Raw genomic sequence first — 23,120 nt, 5'->3', positions numbered from 1 at the left:
CTAGGCGCCCCCAATCCTCCCCCCCTCCCCGGGGAATAGCAGTTAAATCATCCATCTTTTAGTATCTCTCCTTTAGAGCCTCCTCTCCCTTTCAGATGCACGACTGCTCCTTTCCTTTAGCTGTTTTGTTCCTTCATGCTTCTCAGCTGTGTCCTCATGTGCACCCTTGATAACATGAGCCTGAGCTCTGGGGGCTGGATAACTGTGTGAGTGCTCTGCCCAGCCACCAGCTATGAAATAAGATGAATGATAATATTGCCCTCACAGAGTTGAAGTGAGCATTGAGTTCTCCAGTCTGTGAAACTGCTATTGTAAACTTTAAATACATAGATAAATTCAAATGGCAAGTACTAATTGTTGATATTTGTGCCCAGAATTGCCAAATGCCATGTCTTAATGTTACCCAGAATATCTAGTAAGACTATAAAATTAGTAGGTTATTAAATGAACATCTTCCACTCTCTATAAATGCTTCTATCTCTACTTCTCTCATTCTCTGTTTGTCTATTTCTTTTAGTACCCTCCTTTCTCTCTCCCAACTCTGGTGTATGTAACTGGATGTAGTAGCGAAGCATGTTTTAATTGTTTCTGATGGTTGCTATATAATTTTAAGTAAAACTGAATGTATAGAATGTTTATTTTTCTCTCTTTTAAAAACACATAATTTTTTCACTTGTCAGTTGGTTCTTCAGTCTTTTATCTCTAGTGGGTCAGTAATTTTTCAGTAGCCAATCTTTTTCTCTCCACTGCTTTATGCTTTTGGCTGGACTTCCAAAGCACTTCACAGTTCAGCAGTGCTTTCCCATTTTCTTTTAGAAATAGATTGAATCCATCGAATTCTGTGTCCCCAGAAACTTACTGAGAAGTGTATGGTACAGATGTGAATGTCCATAATTACAGAATAACGAAGTGAATGGTCTATTTTGGTGACTTAAAAGAGAAAAAGGAAATGTTGAATCATTCATAGTGTGAGGAGGGGAATTTTGAGACTTTTAGGCACCTCAGAATCAGACTGTCAGTTACAAGCTTTAGGTTTGTAACTAGAATTGTTTGATTTTTTAAAATCTTTTTAGAAATCTGCCTCCTTCTATTTAGACTGTTATGTAGAAGTGACAAACCACAGTTTTGTTTTTTTTTAATGGCCAAGTGCAGAACAGCATGTCAACTGTACCTCTTTTGTCTTACAGCCCTAGGCCCATCCCTCCTTCTGTGCCTTCCTCTACCTTCCTGAAGGAGTCCGCTTAGTCATGTTGTGGCTTTTGACTGAGCACTTTGTTAGTCCAGATTTGTGATGGCAAATGATAGACCACGAGTCCCTCAAACCGGTTTGATTAAAGTGGGTGTTGGGGGAGGAGGGTTTGCTGAGACCAGGCCCATTGTCAGGAAAGATGGAATCAGTGCATCCTTCTACATCTCTGCCTTTGGGAAGGTCCACAAATATCTGGGAAGGCTGTGCTGTTTCTTCAGGGCCTCAAAGCAGGCCCTGTCCTTCGCTCGCGTGGCCCTCCTTTCTTCCTCCTGCCCACTTTGGTGTGGTTAACTCCTGCTTACTCTCCTGGATGTCTTCCTGACCCCCCAGACTGAGATGCATACCTTTTAGGTGTTTTCATAAAATTCTGTGCACAGGACCCTTCTATGCCCTTATCAAAACCGTCTGGTGATTGTTTGTTTATTTGTCTGTTCCCAGCTAGACTTTGGCCTTCTAGAGGGCGGGATCTATGTCTGATACATGCTTCCATTCTTTGTCAACAGTCTCATTCATAAGCAGAGAGAAGCGTTTGTTGAATGAGAGAGCATGGAATCTCTGTTCATGTTGGTGACTTTGCTTTCTGGGCTGAGTTTGGGACAAATGCCAAAGTCTTTTCCCCTAATGACATAAAAGTTCTACTTATAATGTTCTTCATTGAAACAGGACTGGATATGATCCCCTTCCACAAACACTTCAGTTAAGAAATGCGAATATGCAAGCAAAAAACCATTTAGGTCAATTGTTGTTTGGTTTGCAAAGTTTTGTGTCATTTCTAGGCATAAATAATGACTTAAAATATACTTATAAAATGTGTAAGTGACCTTACTTAATGGGCAACCAGATCTACTGTAGTATTGATTTGAACAGAGTGGCAGGAGCTAGTCTTACCACTGTATTTTCATTTTTATTGGTTTAGTTTTCATCTTTTCTCCACTGAATCTGATTACTTTGATGAGCAGTCTAACAACTTTATAAGTTAGTTGAAAAAACTGAATTAATATATGCTAGCATTTCTTTTTCAGGGGTGATCATAGTATTAGGTTCTTTAATAAATCTTTAATATAGTTAATTTTTGTTTGTTTTAAGGTTGAACTACCACTTGTTGGCTCATCAAAAACTCTGATGTGTGGGTCCCACACATCAGATATGTTTTATATTAGGGCACCATCCATTCCTCTTAACAGTTTAGTAACCAGCTTTGATTTGACTCTTCGGTGGCTATAAATTCATGAAAATTGTTCACAACGATAGTTTTCAAAACTGGTCTTTCTTGTATGTAGTTGTTTTCTTTTAGGATATACAACTTGAACCTAGTATTCAGAGCCTGTGTGATGCTGAAGCATTTTAATGGCACTTGGCTATGATTCTAATAACTCTTGTCATCAGAAACAAATGATTTCACCAGAAAGAAAAATGAGAATTGGTTTTACTGATGATATACTCATGCATTCCCTGTTCTTCTCCCTCTTTCTTATTTTTCAGTGAGCATGTTTTTGAACACATTAACACCGAAGTTCTACGTGGCCCTAACAGGAACTTCCTCACTAATATCAGGGCTTATTTTGGTAAGTGGTGGAATTCTTCCTATTTAAAAATGTGCTGATTATTAATATATGTGTTATATATGTGCAGGAAAAAACTCTGCAAGAATACACAGCAGCAGCTTACAGTGATTGCATGTCTGTGTATGTTGGGTGGGAGCCCTGATAGAAACCTTGCACTGTCCAGATTATGTTTTTAAAATATATATGAAAAGAAATTTTTTTAAAATTGTATGCTACTTTTGTTGAAGGGAAAAACAAAATGTAGGCAAAATGGAAAATAAAGGAAGATGTAATTCTGTGTCAAATTCTAATGTCTGAGATACTCTATAGCAAGTGTGACTCAGTTAAGCTAAAGTGTTTTTCCTTCATTACTGTTTTCAAAATGGATTATTGGACATAGTCAAGATCAGGAGAAATATAGCTCAGTTTCTTTAAATGTGTTGACATAGATGTGGCAGTGCTAAGCTTCCCCCCCTTCATCTCCTTTTCTTCTAAAATTTACATATATTTCCCTATTGCTTCCTTGAAAAAAGATCCCAAATAGGCAAAAAGCAGTATGATAATCATTTTCATTATCACATTGGTTCCATTGCCTTATGCTTTAAAACAAATAGTGAAGTATAATAAGTTATAATACTTACAGTAATTTTCTTTAAGTGACCTTGAAGGGAGCCATCTAAACTAATGGAATCATTCTAATATAGTTAAATTTATTTTAAGAATCTTTGAGGATAAAGAGGTTTTAGAAAGTTTTTTTCCCCCTCTGTACATAATGCTGTGATTACTATTAATTATAGAGACATGGGCAAGAAAAAATACAATGAGGTAGCTACTAGTATTGTTTTCATTTTACTAATACCTAAGTTAGATAGGAAGTAACCTGCCTTAGATCACGTATCTGGCAAATGGTGGAGCAGGATTTCAACCCAGTCTGGCTTGCACCTGAGCCTGTGCTTTTATTGCTCATTTCACCATCTCTCTGGTTAAGTGGGTGTCTCAGACGTTAAAGAACCCGCCTGCAATGCAGGAGACCTGGGTTCGATCCCTGGGTCAGGAAGATCCCCCAGAGAAGGGATCAGCTACCCACTCCAGTATTCTTGCCTGGAGAATCCCCATGGACAGAAGAGCCTGGCAGACAACAGTCCATGGGGTTGCAAAGAGTCAGACCTGACTGAGTGCCTTTCACTTTTATTGGTTCAGTTCTCAGCTGCTTTTCTAGCTTCTGAACAGTGGCAGGCCTGACTTTTGTTGCAGCAGTATCTTGGTGTGGGTCCACCAGCCTGTACAGTAATCACCAGCGTGCAGGTTGTTTCCTTTCACTCTGGTATGTGTGCTTAGTTCAGTCGTGTCTGACTCTTTGCGACCCCCTGGACTGCGGTCCACCGGGCTCCTCTGTGCATGGGATTCTCCAGGCAAGAATACTGGAGTGAGTTGCCATTTCCTTCTCCAGAGGTTCACTCTGGTGAGCTAAGCCCAACAGTCATTTTCCCTTCTCACGTAGGGATGGTGACGTTCCATCCACCTGCTTCTTGCCTCTGAATAAAGGGGTTTCCTTGGACCATGACCACCTTTGCAGACCTAGGCTGGCGACGCTTTCTCCCTGTGTGTGGATTGCAGTTGCTGATGCCTGATGCTCACTGCTGTGTTGTTTTATGATATATTTGCTTTGTTGCTGTCTTAGTAAATAGAGGGTTCTCCTGACTTACATGAAACTTTATGCAAAGGAAATCCTCTGATGTGGGAAGATTTTGAAAGGCCTTCTTAAAAATGCTTTGTTCATACTGAGGTCAAAGTCACTACCATGTGTGGAAATAGCTCTCGTTTGCTTTAGGCTCCTGCTTTAGAGATTGTTGACAGTGGGGCTGTCAACTCTTGGGGACGCAGCTTTGCTAGCCCTTGAAATGCACCCTGGGCTGAGGTTTCTCTTCAGCTACTGTTCCTTTCTGTCAAGTGCGTTTCATGGAGAGGCAGCATTGGAATAAAGGAGCAGGTGCTTTGCGAAATAGCCGTGTGCATAGAGTTGCATAGCGGTTTCCTGGCACCAGAGAGACAATTACCTAACTACTCTTTCCTGAGCAATGTCAAGGGAGCCGGGGGATGAACACAGAAGCTGCAGGGCTGCCCCTGAGGAAATTTCTTGTTTGGGAACCTCAGGATTCCTATGCTGGAGGCTGAAGTTATCATCCAGTGTGATGTCTTAGACAAAGAGAGCTAAACACAAATAAACAAAACCCCTACTATTTTTACTGTATGAAGGAAAACTCAATTAACTGAACAACATACATAGAAATAAGATGTGTTTGGCAAATGTTGCTTTCTTTTACACTAGTTTAAAAATAAATGAGAACTTAGCAGCCTGTATTTTACTAGATGTCACTGCCATCTCTTAATTTTACAAGTTGAAAGCCAGCAATGAGTTTGTTAACACCACCTACTTCTCCCTCTTCCCTTACAGTTCCCAGGCCCATACCCCATCCAGGCACCTCTATCCTTGCTGAACTCCACGCTGCCCCTCTACCCACTTGTCACAATACTTCTCATCTCAGCCCAGTTCCAGCCGCAGGAACCGCACCTGTTACCACAGTCCACACCCACCAAGTAGTCTTTTATCTGCTCTAGGAAGGACAGGCCCAATCTGCTTGACGTGGCCTCTGTGGGTGATGTTTATTTCTATGGAAAACATTTTTGGGTTTTATTCTTGCTTTTGAGAATAGTAAGGTAGATATGTGGAGAAAATGTTCCCCTTAATTTCTGAAAATGTTGGTAGAATGAGAAATGCTGCCATACTGACATTTATAATATACCCCTGTGTCCCCAGTAATGTGTTAAAGCTGCTCCTATGCCTGCAGGTTATGCATGTATGTTCAACAGAGGGGTGTGGGAAAAGGCAGCCAAAGCATAATTTTTAAAAATGAGAATCAAGAATAAAAAAGAAAATTAAAATAGTAAATAAAAGAGTTAATTCAGGGATCCAGTGTAAAACAATAGTTTTCAGGAAGGTGAAAGAAGAGATAATAATTAGACAGGAATCAGTTGTAAATAAAGGGCCTTTTGTTGTGTTTTCAACTCTATGCCAGGTACTGTTTTAAGCACTTTGAATATATTATTTCATTTAATTCTAAGTGAATTCTGATATTAACTTTATTGAAATTCTAAGTGGTTGATATAGCCAGTGCCTCTCTGCTGTTGAATATTTTTGTTGTTGTTCAGTCACTCAGTCATGTCCAACTCTTTGCAACACCATGGACTGCAGCACACCAGGCTTCCCTGTCCTTCACCATCTTCTGCAGTTTGCTCAGACTCATGTCCATTGAGTTGGTGATGCCATCCAGCCGTCTCATCCTCTGTCATCCCCTTCTCCTCCTGCCTTCAGTCTTTCCCAGCATCAGGGTCTTTTCCAATACGTCAACTCTTTGCATCAGATGGCCCAAGTATTGGAGCTTCAGCTTCAGCATCAGTCCTTTCAATGAATATTCAGGGTTGGTTTCCTGTAGGATTGACTGGTTTGATCTTCTTGTAGTCCAAGGGGCTATCAAGAGTCTTCTCCAGCACCACAGTTCAAAAGCATCAATTCTTTGGCACATGGTCATTTTTATTGTCCAGCTCTCACATCCATACATGACTATTAGAAAAACCATAGCTTTTACTGTACAAACCTTTGTAGGCAAAGTGATGTCTCTGCTTTTTAATATGCTATCTACATTTGTCATAGCTTTTCTTCCAAGGAGGAAGTGTCTTTTAATTTCATGACTGCAGTACCATCCACAAGTGATTTTGGAGCCCAGGAAAATTAACTCTGTCATTGTTTCCATTGTTTCCCCATCAATTTGCCATGAAGTGATGGGACCGGATCCCATGATTTTCGTTTTTTGAATGTTGAGTTTTAAGCCAGCTTGCTGAGTGTAAACCGACACAAAATTTACATAATTTTGCCAAGAATACATATGACAGACAGATGGTGGGATTTGAATTTGAATCTGTCTGACCATGCCCTCTGTCCCCTCCTGTTTAAAAGTAAGGGAGTGGGACTAGAAGATTGTCATGGCTCCTTTCAACTCTTTTTCATTCATCTAAAATCTTGACCTCCACTTGACTTGAAAATAATGCAATTGCAGGGCTAGAGGAAGGAACCCTCAGAAGTTATCCAGTTTAAGTCAGTAAAAACCTAAGAATAGGCATCCAGAAAACCTATGACTTGTCAGGTCACCTTGCTAGGTAACAGTATAAGGAAGATTAAATTTTCACTGCTTTTTCCCAGCATCATTGTGTATCTCATAAATGTGTTGAATAGGAAGATGGGTTGCAGCAGTGTCTAGTGGGTGATGTGTTCCTTTTAACAGACCCACAGAAGTGAACCAGGTAGATAAGAAAGCAAAAAGAAGAAAAGGGAAAGAAAAAGGAAAGAGGGAGGCAGAGAGACTATAAACATCTCTGGAGGAAACTTTTTCCAATCAGCTGTGGCTTAGGTCAGATTTGGTTAGTCTAGAACATAAAGCATCACTTACCACAATTTATAATTTCATTTATGACATTTATGGTCATATCCTCTCTGTGATGGAAGCATCATATAGGTTGAAAATATATCTGTGTAATGCCTTGCTAATTCTTAAATATTTGTTGAATGCACATAGATTCAGTAAGCAAATGAATTAACCGACTGTGTCTGGGAATTATCTGGGAGCTTGTTTAAAGTGATGGATTCTGAATACCACTCCAGACTAACCAAGTCAGAATCCCTGGAAGAAAGCTAGCCCCCAGGATTAGCTGACAGAGCTTTGGGCATCATGGCAAAGGCTCACATCTTCCAGTTGTCAGTGGTCGCCAGGTGACTTTACCCCAGGACAGTGATCCTCTTGTCAAGGTCATAGTCATTAATGCTGCAATGCAGACACTGAGGTGGGGATGAATCACTGGCTGTTGACCTTGAAGAGAACCTCAGTTCTCTGTCTTTTTTATTTTCTTGAAGTCTTGGCAGTAGGAGGCCTGGAATGGAAGTGGAAGGACATGAAGACAAGTTCTTTACACATCCCCCTCAACTGGTTAGGGGAACAGATGGCTGCTGGGGCGATTGGCTGAGGTCAAGGAGGCAGAAGACCAAGTCCTGTACCATAGCTCTTCAGTATTTCTAAACAAAATAGGAAGGAGCCAGGAGTGTTTAAAAAAAAAAAAAAGAAAGAAAGAAAGAAAGAAAATTGTCATGAGGAATTGGGAGGGACTTTGACAGAGTCCGTGGTACAGAGAAAAGGATCTACTTGAGAATTCTAACAGGAAACTTTAAAAAGGTTTCGGGTATTACTATAACACATGCCAACTGCCTTGGTTTATCTTCTGTAAGCCTAGAAGATTGCCTCTTGCCAAAAATCTGTTTACCGCCAGATGTATTTCTGAAGACTTAGAGCAGGTGTCAATTTTGCAGTTTATTTGAGAGTAGACTGCCAGAGTTTCATATTTCCTCTTCAGTCTCTACCATAGCTGTATCTATCTTGTGATATCACCATCTACTTTAATCCTTGGGGAACACATAGCCAATTTCAGTCTGTGACATCTTTGTGTTTCCCATGGGTTTAATGGAATTGGTGTGGAATCATCATGGTGCTTCTCTGTGGAAATCTTGAAGCATTAAAAAAAAAAATTTTAAAGCATTTTTGAGTAAGATAGGAAAGTCCCAATAAGTGAAGAGAAAGAAGTGTTATATATGCAAAACATGCAATTGAAGAAGGGAAGGTCTTAATGGATAGGAAGAATCTAGGCATCTTTAGGAAAGATTCAGCTTTTAGGTCTGCAAGACAGATGAAAGGGCCTTATTTGTTTACTCTTTGCCAGACTTTTGTTCCTTCCTTGCAGGTGAAAATGAGGTGTTTGCATCTTAGGCCAACTGCAAACCTGAATCTCCACTAGCCTGCAACTGCAGGGCTCCTTGATCCGATAGTAATGGAGAATGTTACAAGGCCTAGAGAACTGGGTTCCTGACAAATGAGTCTTTGTTTTAAGTGTGATCTGGGTCCTGAGTATAGCAATGGCCCTTTGGTCCTACAAGGTATAGATCTAAACCATTGCTCTAATCCTCACATTCCCAATTCCACCCCCGCTTCCCTTATTCTCAGACGATAACCCTTACCTGCATCTCCACTAAGATCGCTGTCACCTACTTTTCATCCGTTTGCTGCCTTCTTCCCTGTGAGACGGCTCATCTCACGCTCTGCTTCCCAAATAGGATGTGTCTGTGCACTCATGGTGCCCATTCATCCTGTCTTAGAGGAAGAAAGGGCAAGTTACCTTTCTGAGGCAGGGTAAATGTTCTTCCTGGGCTCTTGGTGTCCTGCCTTTTGGTCACTTGTACTCTTTTGCACTTCAGTTTCTCTCGTTCCACTTGATTCTTTCCTTTCCAACAAATATGTGTAGGTCTCTCTTTTTTATAACTAACAGAATGAACACAAAATCTCCCATTGGTCCTGCTCTTTATTTAGACAGTACCCCACAAGTCACTAGACCAACCCTTACCATCCATCCGTTCAGCCTTTCAGCTGTCTCTCCATTCCGTTTTCAGCCATCCATCCATCCATCCAGCATTAACTGAGTGACTTTATTTTACACATTATATTACTGAGCCCCAGAGAATCAAGAGTACCAACTAGGGCACACAACTTGGCGTCTTGCAATATATTAGGGCCTTTACCTTTCAGCAGGATGGTAGGGTCGTATTGACTTCCCAAATGACAAATCTAATTGGTGCTTTTCAGTTCTCATCTTACTTGATCTGTATAGTTCTTGGTGTAGGCAGATTGCATTTTAAAAGACTATGAAATGTGTAGATTTATATTTTAATTTTATGTGTATTTGTCAGATTTAAAAACTGTTTTGTTCCACAGTGGCAATTCCATTAAGCTACTGGCATGTCTAAGGGCTAATTTTAAAATCTAAATTTGTTTATGAGAGCTTTGCTGTTTACATTGTAGGTCTTGCACCAGGGAGAATAATTCAAAGTGACACCAGATATGTGCGTGTTAAATAGCACCATCTGCCCATTTGGATCTGTGCAACTTTTGAAAAATACTGTGAGGTTCTGGCCCAAGCCTGCTGTGTTTCAGGATATCGGACAGATCATTGGTGCTAAGACCCCAGATTAGAGGTTTTGGTTTGAAGTTTAAGAAGGCTTTAAGTTCTGTCCCACTTCCTTTTGGTAGCTGTTCTTTTAATTCATGTTGGAGTACCTGCCCATGGTATTGTAGGCACCAGTGTAAAGGTCTGAACTGAGTAAGAAGCTACATCTACAGCTGTAATAGGACAGGCTTGAGAAGACCCTGCCTTCCAAACAGCTGCATGAATAACCCAGTCTTCACTAAAATCTATTATTTTTGCGTTAGAAATACTGGGTGGAAGGTCTGTCTCCTATTATAATGCAAATATTCCCATTAATATGAAGCATTTATACCTTGGGATGTATTATCCAGTTCCATTTGATAGACTTCTGGATTACATTTGATAGCTAAGAAGGCAAAGAGACAGTAGAATAGGAGGGCATTTGGAAGTGAAGATTTGAAAAGGAAAATGACAGGTAAAATCTGTTAAAATGAGCAAGAGATTTATAAAAAGATGTCTTGTTTTAGGGCCCTAGTAAGATTAGTGGCACAAGAACTGAGGCTTCAGGTTAAATAGCGACTGAGTTAGCTTTGTGACTTTGGACTGCCTTAACATGTAGCCCTCATGCATTCTAAATGAAACAGTTCATGGGCCTTGAGGGTTCCTTTTAGTGCTGGGGTTCTCTGATTCGACTAGATACACGGAGAAATCCTAGAGAGTCCCAAAGTGGGGTTTTGTGTGAGAGAGAGGCATTGTGGGCCTGTGGCGTGGAGCGGTAGTGTCAGGGGCCCTGTCTGTGCTCTGTGACCCCGGAGCGCAGCCTATGCTTGTTTCGGAGCGCTCAGTGCTGTGCTGCTGAATCAGTGAAGGCCTGGCAGGTGCCCAAGCCGCAGAATATAAAAAGCAGAGTCTTGGGGCAAAGAAAGCTCTTTCCCACAAGTGATTGAGAGCCATTGCCAGTTCTGTGACCGCTGTTCTGGGTCCTTTGGAGCCTGCCTTCTCTTCAATAAAGACAAAGCCAAAAATTTTTTTTTTTTTTTTTGGGTGGTCAGGACCAAATGGTGAGCAGCCTCCTTTTTCACAATGATTACCAGGCCTTTCAGCCAACCATTTAGTAGCAGACAATATGCTGTATTAGCCTAAACTGTCGAGTAACAAGAGGGGTGTGTGAGCTGTGCTGCCTAGGGGAGGTATGCACAGCACCAGTGTGATAAATAATAGCTTTGCTGTTCTTTCGAGAACCAGCTATGCAGCAAGCACTGAACTAAGTCTTTTACATGGGGTTTGAATCTGCGTGATTTACATGAGTGTGAAATTAAGGACACTCAAGGATAAATAACAAATGTGATTTTCACTTTATAGTTGAAGAAACTGATACTAAAATAGATAAAATAACTCACTTGAGGTTACAAAGTCCCTTCTGGATCTATGGTTCGTAAATTTACCATTCTTGAATGCTGTTCTTTCTTCAAACAACATCACTTATTCCTCCTATTCCTACATTATAGACTAGTCCTATCCCTTTTACATCATATTCTCCTTGTCTGTCCAGTCAGCTTACTTAAATGTCTTAACATGTGAAAATTCATAGAGTCAGAAGGGGTAACTCCTTGGCATTAAATCAGGTTGTCCTGTTATAGGATTGCAAACATTTGGTTTGATTGATAGTTCCTTCTGGTCATTTGTAGATGTTCTTTCTGTCTTTTAAAGGAATTTTTAGTAGAACAAAATAGAGAAATAACAATTTTTAAATGATAGCCCAAAGTCTATTACAAAGAACTTAACTTTTCCCTTCTTTCATGCATTAAAAACATTAAGTCCTCTCTTTCGGGAGGCCAGTCTAGCTAAAGGTTTTGTCTCTTTTGTTGATTTTTTCAAAGAACAAATTTTTGGCTTCATTGATTATATATTACTTGTTTTTTGCATTCATTCATTAAGTATTTATCAAATCCTGGATATACAATCATGAGCAAAACATGTTTTCTACTCTCTCAAAACTCTTACTCTAGTGGGACATGTAGATATTAAATAAACGTCATAAATGCTGCCAAGAAGAAAAGCAGCGTGCTTTGAGAGAGGCAAGAGAAGCTGACTGTAGATCTGGTAACTAGGAAAGAGCTCTGAGGAGGTGGCATTTAGACTGAAATGAAGGGATGAGAGGCATCATCTTGTTTTTGTGAAATAAGTAATGATAAAGGTAATTAATTTTATGTATTTCCACATTCTATATTATAAAAGTTGTTCCTAGGAGACTCTGGGATATAGTTGATTCTTAAATTTCTTCTCTGTAATGATTTGTGACTGCTTATGGAACAGATTCAAAATTAGACAGGGAGGCCAGGAAAGGATGTGGGGAGAGCAGCGTCAGACAGTGGTGGAAAGTGTTCAAGGGGGGGTGGGGCAGGTGGGAGGGGTTGGGAGAGGTCGCTTGCTTTCCCTTTGCTTAGGAGTCCTGATTTCAGTCTAGTCATGTGAGCATCATTGTTTCTTTCCTCTTTTAATGAAAGTTATTTCTTTTCTTCTTTGCAAACAGCACATTATTGGTAGGCTTGTGAGCTAACAAATGTTAAAGGTGTACAATAGATACTAGTGTTTATAAAGCACATCTCGGTTGGCAGACATTACTGAATCTCAGCAGTTGGGTGCCAGAGGTCCATGAAATGGGATAACTATTACTCTTCCTGTAAAGCTGGATTTCTCTAAGGAGATGCTGGGGTTTTTTTTTTTGGTTTTTTTTTAAATGGAATTTTGCTGTCTTAAAAGTCTTATGCAGGTATGACTTTATCAGAATATAAAATGCCAAATACTGGAATATTTCATAAGCCACACTTTTAAAACTAGCTTCTTTGTATTTATTTCTGGAATTGCTTTTCAGCTATGGTGATTTTATTATCAATATTATATAAATTTGGAGGAAAGTAATAATGAGCAACTCTTAACAAAGTTTTTTTTACCGTGACTGTGTATATAAATTTTCCTTAAAAGCCAGTATTAAGTGGATAAAACAACACAGAGAAGTTAAAATGTAAATGGCATTTACTTTTGTTAAATTTCTTAATTTTTAGAATTAAACAATTTTTTAGGAATAAATATGTTTAAACCACTATTTAAGGTGGGTATAATTAGTAGATACAACATATTTTATGAGTATGTACAAAATTATAGCTGGTAACAGGACCGTAATCATGTTTTCTATTTTTCTGTTCTAGATATTTGAATGGTGGTATTTTCGCAAGTATGGAACGTCATTCATTGAACAAGTCTCAGTAAGCCACTTGCGCCCCCTTCTGGGAGGGGTTGACAACAATTCCTCCAACAATTCTAATTCCAGTAACGGAGACTCAGATTCCAACAGGCAAAGTGTCTCAGGTATGGAAAGTCCTTCAGTTTGCAATATTTACTTACTTTTACGACATTATTATGACTATAAGACAGTAAGAATATTATTATTTAAATATTAGACTTCAAAGAAAAATGCAATTTATTTTCCCAAGGAGTTGACAGCTTCTGCCAGAGAAGTTGAGTGTAAGCATCCCAGGTAAAGGAAATATGTATTTTGTTTAATTTGACTTTTTCTTCCCTGGTGGCTCAGTTGGTAAAGAAGCCGCCTGCAGTGCAGGGGACCTGGGTTCGATCCCTGGGTTGGGCAGATTTCCCTGGAGAGGAAATGGCAAGTCACTGCTGTATTCTTGCCTGGAGAATCCCATGAACAGAGGAGTCTGGTGGGCTACAGTCCGTGGGGTTGCAGAGTCAGACACAACTGAAGCACCTGTGCATGCATGCACGCGAGCTGCTTCTGTATTGCCAGTCCTGAATTCCGTCACAGTCCTTCCCCCGTCCTTTTCATTTTTTGAGCATGCCGTGTTTTCTCACAATCCTCTGCCCAGAGGCCTGCTTGCCCTCTGTCTGTGCTTGCTCATCTTTCACACGCGCACGTGCTCGGTTGCTTCCGACTCTTTGTGACCCCACGGGAAATACAGGCCTCCCTGTAATTTCTCCCCTCATAAAAGAAGAGGGATGAATATAATTTCCTAGATTGGTCTCTTCATCAATTCAGTAAACATTTCCTAAATCTCTAATGTGAACTTGGCCTGGTTCATATGAATATTATGGTTTAAAAATAATGCCAGAGTCCTTGCCCCCATCAAACTCTTGTGTCTGTTGAAGGAAACAGAGTGTTTAGTGCTGTGATTATATGAGGAAAACATGCAACCGTACAGAGCACAAAGGAGGGGATCCCAGTCCGAACTGGGGGAAGAAGTTTGCTTCTTGAAGGAGATGGTACCAGTTCTGAGACTTGAAGGGTGAAGAGGAGATAAAAGAACTAAGTTAGATCTTTGTTTCTTTCCTCCTAAAATAACTCAGTCCATATTTCATAACTGTCTAGCTAGGTGATAGACATCAATGAGTGTTGTGTGTATATGTGTGTGTGTGTGTGTGTGTGTGTGTGTATGTATATGGAGAAGGAGATGGCAACCCACTCCAATATTCTTGCCTGGAAAATCCCATGAACAGAGGAACCTAGTGGGCTACAGTTCAGGGGGTTGCACAAGAGTCAGACACGACTTGGGACTATACAACAACTATGTGTATATGTGTATGTGGGGGCTTCCCAGGTGGCTCTGGGTAAAGAACCTGCCTGCCAATGTTGGAGGTGCAAGAGGCTCGAGTTTGATCCCTGGGTTGGGAAGATCCCCTGGAGGAGGGCCTGGCAACCCACTCCACTATTCTTGTCAGTGAAATCTCATGGACAGAGGAGCCCAGTGGCCTCTAGTTCATGAGATCACAGAGTCAGACATGAATGAGCAACTGGGCACACAGCACATACGCACGTGCACACACACACGTACATATATATTTATGTGTATATACTATACCTGATGTTGATTCAATGCTCTTTTATTAATAATATACCCTTTGCCAGCCCACCATGGTAATGGGCACCTCTATTTCACCTCTGTTTCATTCTAAAGGGTACATGTGTGAGAGATGGTACCACTGAGGTAACAAAATTGTCTGGGACTTTATAAACTCATCCATTTTGTGAAAGAAACAGAAAGAGATCTGAGCAAAGTGAAATACTCTGTTGGCCAACTATTTGTACATGGGTGGCATATTATTCTAATGAGGAATCTTGATCCTACAGTCATTATCACATAAGCAGTTGTGGATAATCACCATCACTTTGCATCTGTTGGAACCCTGCAGGTTAAATGTACTCTGTCTGACCCAAGTTACTGTAGTCTTCGGATGACACAGAACATTGTAGAAAATTAATAGATTGAACACAGAAAGCAGCCTCATTTAAGGACATTTTTATTGTGAATGTGTTTTTATTTTCATTAAAATTCTTTCTACCCAATTTAAATCTCTTGACATCATTCCTTCATGTGACAAAGAGTTTATATTCTCCTTATTGTCACTGTTACTTTCTCTCTCTGTGGGTGCCTTGAACAAACCTTATGCATTATATAAATCTTGATGCTACTCTTAGCACTTGTATAGCAGCTTTTAAAGGGAAAATTACAGTCCTTTATAAAAATACATTCTACAATAATGATCATGGAAATTCCCAGTTTTAATTGTACTGAGTTTTTTACCTCACTAAGATTGAGCTTTTGAGTATTATTATTAGTTCTCTTCCTCTAGTATTGGCTATGTCTACTACTATGCATTCAATATTTCTATTCATCTCCTGTAACATTTACAGCATTTAAGATCTGATTTCATAACAGCATTCAAATAATTACGTTTAGGAAAACAGAAATTAATTTGTCCTAGTGGTTTAGGGCTCCCTCAGCCCACTTCTCCTTGATATTTGGGTTTCTACTGTTTCACTAACTCAACTCAACACACATGTATGTTGGTATGGAAATGCCAGGTAACATGGGACTAATACCATTTCTCACTTCTCTTTCCTTGTGGTGATTTTTATTTTTGAACAAGAAAAATGCTATAATATGAAAGTATGTTGTCTCTCTATAGCTCTACACTTAATGATTGTCTACTTCATTGTCTTGGTTTCAGCTAAGTATAAAGGAAAAAGAAGATCCAAAGCTGAGAGTAATTAATATATTTTATTGAAATGGAGGAATTTGTTTCAAAATTTATACTGCCTTAATAGTAATAAAATTACTATTGCTTTAATAAAAGAATCACCATAAGACATTTCTTGGCTGAATATTATAGGAAATAAACATGGCTAACCAAGTCCCATGAACATTGGCAAAGTCAGTTAAATATATTCTTTATTTGAAAAAAATCATTCTGAAAGCTAAAACAGAGAATACTATTTATATAAACATTGAACTATATAAAAACTCATAGTATAGCTCTTTCCTTAAAGAATCATTTGTTTTATTAAAGGCTGAAAGACCTGGCCTACCTAAGAATAATTTGCAGTGGAGAAATGGGAAGTGATTGTTATAGGACAGACTGTTCATATGCTGTTTAACATTTGGATCTGTGTAAATTGGCCCAAGTGCAAATCCCCTCAAAATTTGCAGCGATCTTTATTTATGGACCAGAGCAGAAACATGTAATTAGTAATTCAGCTTCTTAATCTAGCCAAATTTCTGATTGCTTGGCTTAGGTTAGCATTTGTGACATTTCACTTGTCTCGATTTATTTGGGAGCTAAATGGCTATTTTTGTCACAAAGACACAATTTCTGATAAAACCTGCTGATGTATTTTCCATATCACCATGTTTCCTGTAGCCATTTTTAAAATTCATTACATCTAATAGCATAATTAATAACCTGTGATCAGAATTATACAAAGGAAAGCTGAATATATTTACTCCTGTCTCCTCTTTCATGATTTGACATGTGCTTTTGAATAAATTCAGATGGTTTACTTTCATCCTTTTTCCAAGTGACCTAGCTGCACAGAAGTGCTTAGACACAACTAAGTCTCTAAGTGAGCACTGTCTCATGGAAATATAATGCTAACTACGAGTGTAACTTTTAGCATTTTTAATAATCATATGAAAATAATAAAAATGTACAGTGAAATGTGTATTTTCTTTAACCAAATAAGTCTAAATATTTTCATTTTAACATGCATTCAATATAAAAATTATTAATGGCATCCAGTGTGTATTTACACTTACTCTTGCTGCCATTGCTTAATTCAGCCTAAGTTATAAACTGATGATGCATAGGGATTTAAAATGTGTCCACCTTCTCCCTATCTTAAGGGAAGGGATTCTCAGGGTCTAAGAACATTCTGAATTTGGGTTTATGGGAATATCTGTTTGATAATTTTCCCTGTTCTCAAATAAGATGCCACAAAGACAAAGTTTGCAGTGTTCACCTTCTTCAAGATATTTACAAAAGTGCAGGGTGCTCCGTCACATAAGAATTATCCTTGTCAAAGTCAAGTTTAAATTCTCTGAGACACATTAATAGCCTCTTGCATAGAACTGGATCTTTAGACAAACTCTGGTTATAGTCATTTGGCATACTGTTGCAAGTCATCTCATTTTAATCTCACTTTATTTAAGATAAATATATATCATATCTTTTTTTGACCCTGTGGACTGTAACCCGCCATGCTCCTCTGTCCATGGGATTCTCCAGACAAGAACACTGGATTGAGCTGCCATTTTCTTCTCCAGGAGATTTTCCCAACCCAGGGATTGAACCTGTTTCTCTTGAGTTGGCAGGTGGATTCTTTACCACTGAGCCGCTAGGGAAGCCCATATCATATCCATTTTTATATAAAACTTTTATTAGGAATTTCACCTGGAATTCTCAATTAAGGTTCATTACATCACTAGAGGCAGTTCAAGCACTGGTTTAATACAGGTAACAAATTAAAGAAAAGCAATGGAGATGAAGAAACTCATAGATTGTAAATATATATCCTAATACCAGGCCTTTCAGAGCTTGCATTTCAAATATATCCGTTAGTAAAATTTCAAGTTGCTCTATGTCCAGGGCCTTTAGAATTGCTCTTTAATAGCCTCAATCAGGGGAAAGTCAGTTTATACTTGCCAAAATCTATTTAAGTGTTGAAAATTATTCTCTTAGGCAATGCTTATTACATCTTTTTAAGTCTTTTGCCATTAAAAATGTGTGTTCTAGGATAGATTAGCTCTCCAGTTGACTGGTGAAAATTCCTCAAAAACACGTTTGGCTCCTGGTGAATATCTACTTAATAAATATTTTATGGTCTTCATATTATTTGATAGAATTGATTGACTTAGATCAGAAATGACCAACGAATGAGAAATGTATGAGAGACACAGAGGTTAGCCATTTTAGCAATATTCTTAAAGAAAGTTGTACACTGTCTTGAGTGAAGCAGGTCAATAAAAATGATCTTAAAACTCATAATTATTTGTACCTTTTCTCATTCCATAAAAGAATTTGAAAGGGTAATATATTTGTTGAATTGGAAGCTACCTATATATTATTAATACTTTGTGCCTTTACTTCTAGTAATCTTTTCAAAATAATTATTTTAAAAAGTTATGAAAACAGTTAAAGCTTAATTATTTAAGAAAGTGGATATTTTGTTATTCTTAATGATTGCTTAAGATGGACTTGTATTCACTGAGTATTCATTTCTGATATAGCAAAGCTAATAAATAAATGCAGAATCACATGTTAGAAATTGACTAACTTGAGGTTATCTTGGTTGTCATAATATATCTGATGAAACATTATTTAGAGCCCTTTTCTGTTGTACTTTGGAAATAAAATATTTTAAAGTATTATTTTCGAGTGCCTAATATTTCCCTAGAGGAGTTCCAAAACTGTTTCTCTAGTAGAAAATGTAATTGGTGAAGTCACAGGATTTTTAAAATATGATGTTGCAGGGTAACAGGTCTGTTATATATTGTTAGGCAGGCTGGATACCAGTTCTTAATCTCACTTACTTTTCCTTGGGGAAATTATGTAGCTTTTCTATGCTTTACCCTTTACTTATATAAAAAGGGACTACTCTGTGACCCTCACTAGCTTATGTAAGGAATATAGATGACTTGAACTTTAAGCTTTTTTATAGAAAAGCTTATAGCTATGACAAAGTTGCTATTGCTGCTCTTTGTACTATAATGGTATTACTGTCATCATTACATTTTGGATCCAGGGACGAGGTGGTAAATTTCGGTATAGTACATCTTCCTAGACTATAAATTCGTTATATATTTGAAAGTCCTAGGAGTGAGGATTCTTTCTATGTCTATATTTTTAATTTTAGGATAAAAAAGTTTCCAGAGTTAAAAAAAATTAGATATAGAAAAATATTTTCTTCCATATAATGATTAAAAGCCCTATGACTTTTGGTTTTTCCAAGAATTAAGTTCTCTTTTTACTTGAGGACTGTGATCAAGGGAAAGTCTATGGTTCTCTCAGTATATTTATTCCTTTTATAAGAACTTCTTCATATGGATACCAGATAGTAGTTTGGTACCTTTTTCTTTTTCTACCAATGTATAAGTGTGTCTAGGTCATAAAATGTATCTTTTGGGGCGGGGGGACCTAGGACTTCCTACAAGACTAAGGCATAATAGCCATTCTATTCGTGCTTAAACCCCTTAGTTCAGCCAGTGACTGGGGCGGGGCGGGGGCGCGTTCTGGGGGAATATAAAGAGGCAGGAAATAAGTATCCACTGAGATGGAAAGTTGTGGTAGGGAAAATTTATTTTTTTTGTATTATATGTTAAATACAAACCTTGTATCTTACTTATCTTAACTTGTATCTTTTATCTGCTGAAGACCTGAGTTTAATTTCTTGACTTAAATCTTCATATTATGATAATTTTGGCAGTTACAACCTTTGTCTATATCATGAAACCATCAGAAATTTATGGGGTATGTTCCCTAGAATGATTCCAGACAAAGAGAGTTTTTGTAGTAAAGATAAAATCATGAAACATAGCAGCAAAAAAGAAACAAATGTAGCTATAAGCTAATTTGAAGTGAAATTTTACATGTGTTCATATTAGGCCTCTAGATTGCATATTTCTTAAAAGAAAATTGTACCTTCTCCGCACCCTCAACTTGAAGGATACAGCTCATGAAGACATTTCTTACATATTTCTTCATCATGTTCGTTCTCATTCAGAACATTTAACATCTGTTACAGTTGCTCATACACTAATTTCTAAGTTTTAGAAGTAGCTGAAGAAACTGCATACAGACCATACGTATGACACTAATAGTAACGATTTTTTTTTTAAGATCAGTACTTTTGAAGTCATAAAAACATTTCAAAATGTTTGCAGCACCCCCTGCTGGCTATACCTTGGCACTTCCTAAATAAAGATGGCATCTTTAAATACTGCTAAGTAAAGCTTTAATTATACACACCCTTTCTCTTTGGGGTTATTTTTATTTAGAAATAATTTCATTTGCATCCAATGCTTAATAGAGTTAAAATTTTAATGAAAGATAATTTTTTTTATAATTTGTCAACTGATATTTGAATAGCACTTATCCTCCCAAGCAATATCATGTCTTTGATGGAGACAAAATTTTTGCCATAAATTTTTACTGATATTTCAGATGAAATTTGTTAGGGGAGAGGCTTCTACAAATGTCCCTATTTATTGTAAATAATGTTAGAAATGACCATCATTGAATACAGATTTGTATGCCTGTTTATTATATATTAAATACAAACCTTGTAATATTCATGAAGCTTTCAGAAGATTTAAGAAGAGCATTTGGAATCTTAAAAGACATCATCTTAGGAGAGATTGGGAGGGGACCTCAGAGCCATAGAAGCCATAAGTACTGAGATCATGGTTGTTTGGCTCACCAGTTGTTTCAAGCAACAATTTGAAGTACGTTAGTGACCCCACTAAGGAGCTTCATGTCTGGAAAAAAAGTATTTACTTAAGGGAAGTGTAATTTTCTAATTAGTGGCATATGAAATGACAGCCACCAAATTTCAGTTTCTCAAGAACAACACTCAATAATGCCAAACTAACTGAGCAAAGATCATTTCTTAAATGGCAAGTTAAGCTAAGTGACAAAAAATTTAGGACCATTGTTTCCAAACATAAAGTAAATTTCAGGTGGGATCTTGCCCTAATTTAAAGATAAATTTATTTTTAAAAAAATAAGAACATGACTTCCTATTATGTGTACACCTTTCATTTGCTGTTTTTAAAAAATGTATTGAGATTGCACATGGTGTTCCCTTAGTGCGTTATGTTTTCCTCCATTTTCACGCTGTATTGTAACCCATGGTTTATGCATTTGTTTCACCCACTGAGTGCTCAGTTAATGTATTCATATATTGGATGGATGGATAGATGAATGAATGGATGGATGGATGTTGAATGTAACAGGACTGAGGGTAGAGTCTTAATGAATCATTCATGGCCTTTAATGTTCTTTCAATTTCTGCAATAATTGCTCACTTTTGTGTGTCTGTGTCTTTGGGTGTGTTTTTTTGGCTGACGGCACACATGGACTTTTAAATACTGTTAACTTATTTTATTTTCTAATAAAAAGTTATTCATCCAAAGAAATATTAATAGCATTCTGAATCAGTAGAAAGTCTTAATCATAGACTGTTTTAAAAGAATTGCAGCTTATTAGTCACAGATTTACTATAACTCTCTCAAAAAGCTAATGGTTTACTTTTCTAAATTAAAGCCCTATGGTTCTGCCTGTGGTTCTTGTATAACAAAATGTATAATCTATTAGTACATGTTAACATTATGATATTAGTACGATGATTAATTACCTTTTTCTGCATAAGTAAACCATGGTAAAGTATATGAAAACAATTTTTTTCATAACATTTTTCCCTACAGTGATGGTAGCTTTAGTATTAATTTTCTTGCCACTCCTTTCCAGCAGTATAAAAGCAACATGGTGAATTATCACAAAATCAATATTAACATAGGCCCTAATTAAGAGCCCGAGGTTCTTTGCACATTGTACTCTGGAGCTTAAATGTAGCTTGTTACATAGGTAGACATTGTAAGATATATTTTAGAGTTGTAGAAAGTAGTTTTACCTCTACCTATCATTTAGAAATAAATTTATAGAATGTATTTTGATCTCTTGAAGTGACTATGGAAGTTATGAACTAGCTAATTTTGGCATTTGCCTTGATTTAACAAATGAGGAAACTTCAGTCCAGAGAGATTAAGTGAAACTTTCCAAAGTCCTGGTGCCTGAACTACATTTCCTGATTAACTACCCAGAGTTTTTCCACATTGCTTCCCATGTAGAAGATAGAAAATAAAATTATCTTATCAAATGGCCAGGAAGGGTGTTTTGCTGAATTAATTAGCTTGTAGTGTCTCTGAACTTATGTGTAACATTTTCACATTCTCTTTGTTGCAGAATGCAAAGTATGGCGAAATCCACTTAATTTATTTAGGGGTGCTGAATATAATCGGTAAGCATTTTGACAGCTTGGGAAATTAATGGGTCTAGTTCAGAGAGCAAAGACAGCAGTAGATGTTTTTGCAGGTTCATTTAGGGGTCATTTAACAGTCTGTTTAGTACTTCCATTTTTTGATGCTCAAATATTTTGATTTTCCTGTTTTATAAATATTTTAGCTTTGAACTTAGGAAAACATACAAACCTGTTGTTTTTAGAGATTTTTCTATTAGTTATTTTTTTCATTATATATTATAAAGTCAAAATATTTTGTAGCTTACCTGGAACATGGTTATAAAGGTGCCCCAGAAGTAATGTTAGAATTTAATTTTGTAGAGTAAGTAGGCAAATCAGAATTTTCATAGCTTTGGGGAAATCTCTATTCATAATACTAATTAGGGAAGGTTTTCACTAGCTAGTGCTACTAAAATTTTAAGACAAAAATATAGCAGAATTTTTAAACTTTTTTCTGCTGATATACTTCCTCAAATGAGACTAGCATGATTATTTTGTTCTTAATATTGGCAGTAGTACTTAGTTAATGGGTTATAGTTCAACACCTATGCAGCTTAATATTTTGTAGGTCTTGCTTTCCTCTCTCAGAAGTGTCTGATCGTCTTACTTCTCTTTTACAGGTACACTTGGGTGACTGGACGAGAGCCTCTGACTTACTATGACATGAATCTCTCTGCCCAGGACCACCAGACCTTCTTTACCTGTGACTCCGACCATCTGCGTCCTGCAGATGCAAGTATGGAAAATCCTTTAGATGGTTACTGAGTGGGAGGGCTTTTGGTTTGTTTTAGAGATCAAGGTTACTACTTCTAGAATGTCTGCTCTACAAAAACCCTGATGAATAAAATATTAAATTGGAGATTGACCAGTAAGACCT

The 23,120-nt window shown here is 37.7% G+C and overlaps 1 protein-coding gene across 6 annotated transcripts in view; it reads left to right on the top strand.

Annotated features, from left to right (window-relative positions):
- ST7 (suppression of tumorigenicity 7) overlaps positions 1 to 23,120 on the top strand; it is a 252,485-nt gene that overhangs the window by 131,680 nt on the left and 97,685 nt on the right. For all 6 annotated transcript variants that reach the window (XM_065939229.1, XM_065939231.1, XM_065939228.1 and 3 more), the window contains exons 2-5: positions 2,732 to 2,814; positions 13,083 to 13,242; positions 22,189 to 22,243; positions 22,864 to 22,979. In XM_065939229.1, the coding sequence (XP_065795301.1) occupies positions 2,732 to 2,814; positions 13,083 to 13,242; positions 22,189 to 22,243; positions 22,864 to 22,979 (414 nt within the window). The remainder of the gene's footprint in view (positions 1 to 2,731; positions 2,815 to 13,082; positions 13,243 to 22,188; positions 22,244 to 22,863; positions 22,980 to 23,120) is intronic.

Source organism: Muntiacus reevesi, chromosome 6 (assembly GCF_963930625.1).
Source record: "Muntiacus reevesi chromosome 6, mMunRee1.1, whole genome shotgun sequence".
NCBI classification, from domain to species: Eukaryota; Metazoa; Chordata; class Mammalia; order Artiodactyla; family Cervidae; genus Muntiacus; species Muntiacus reevesi.
Note: the sequence above shows the minus strand (reverse complement) of the source record. Positions and strands in the feature narration are given on the sequence as shown.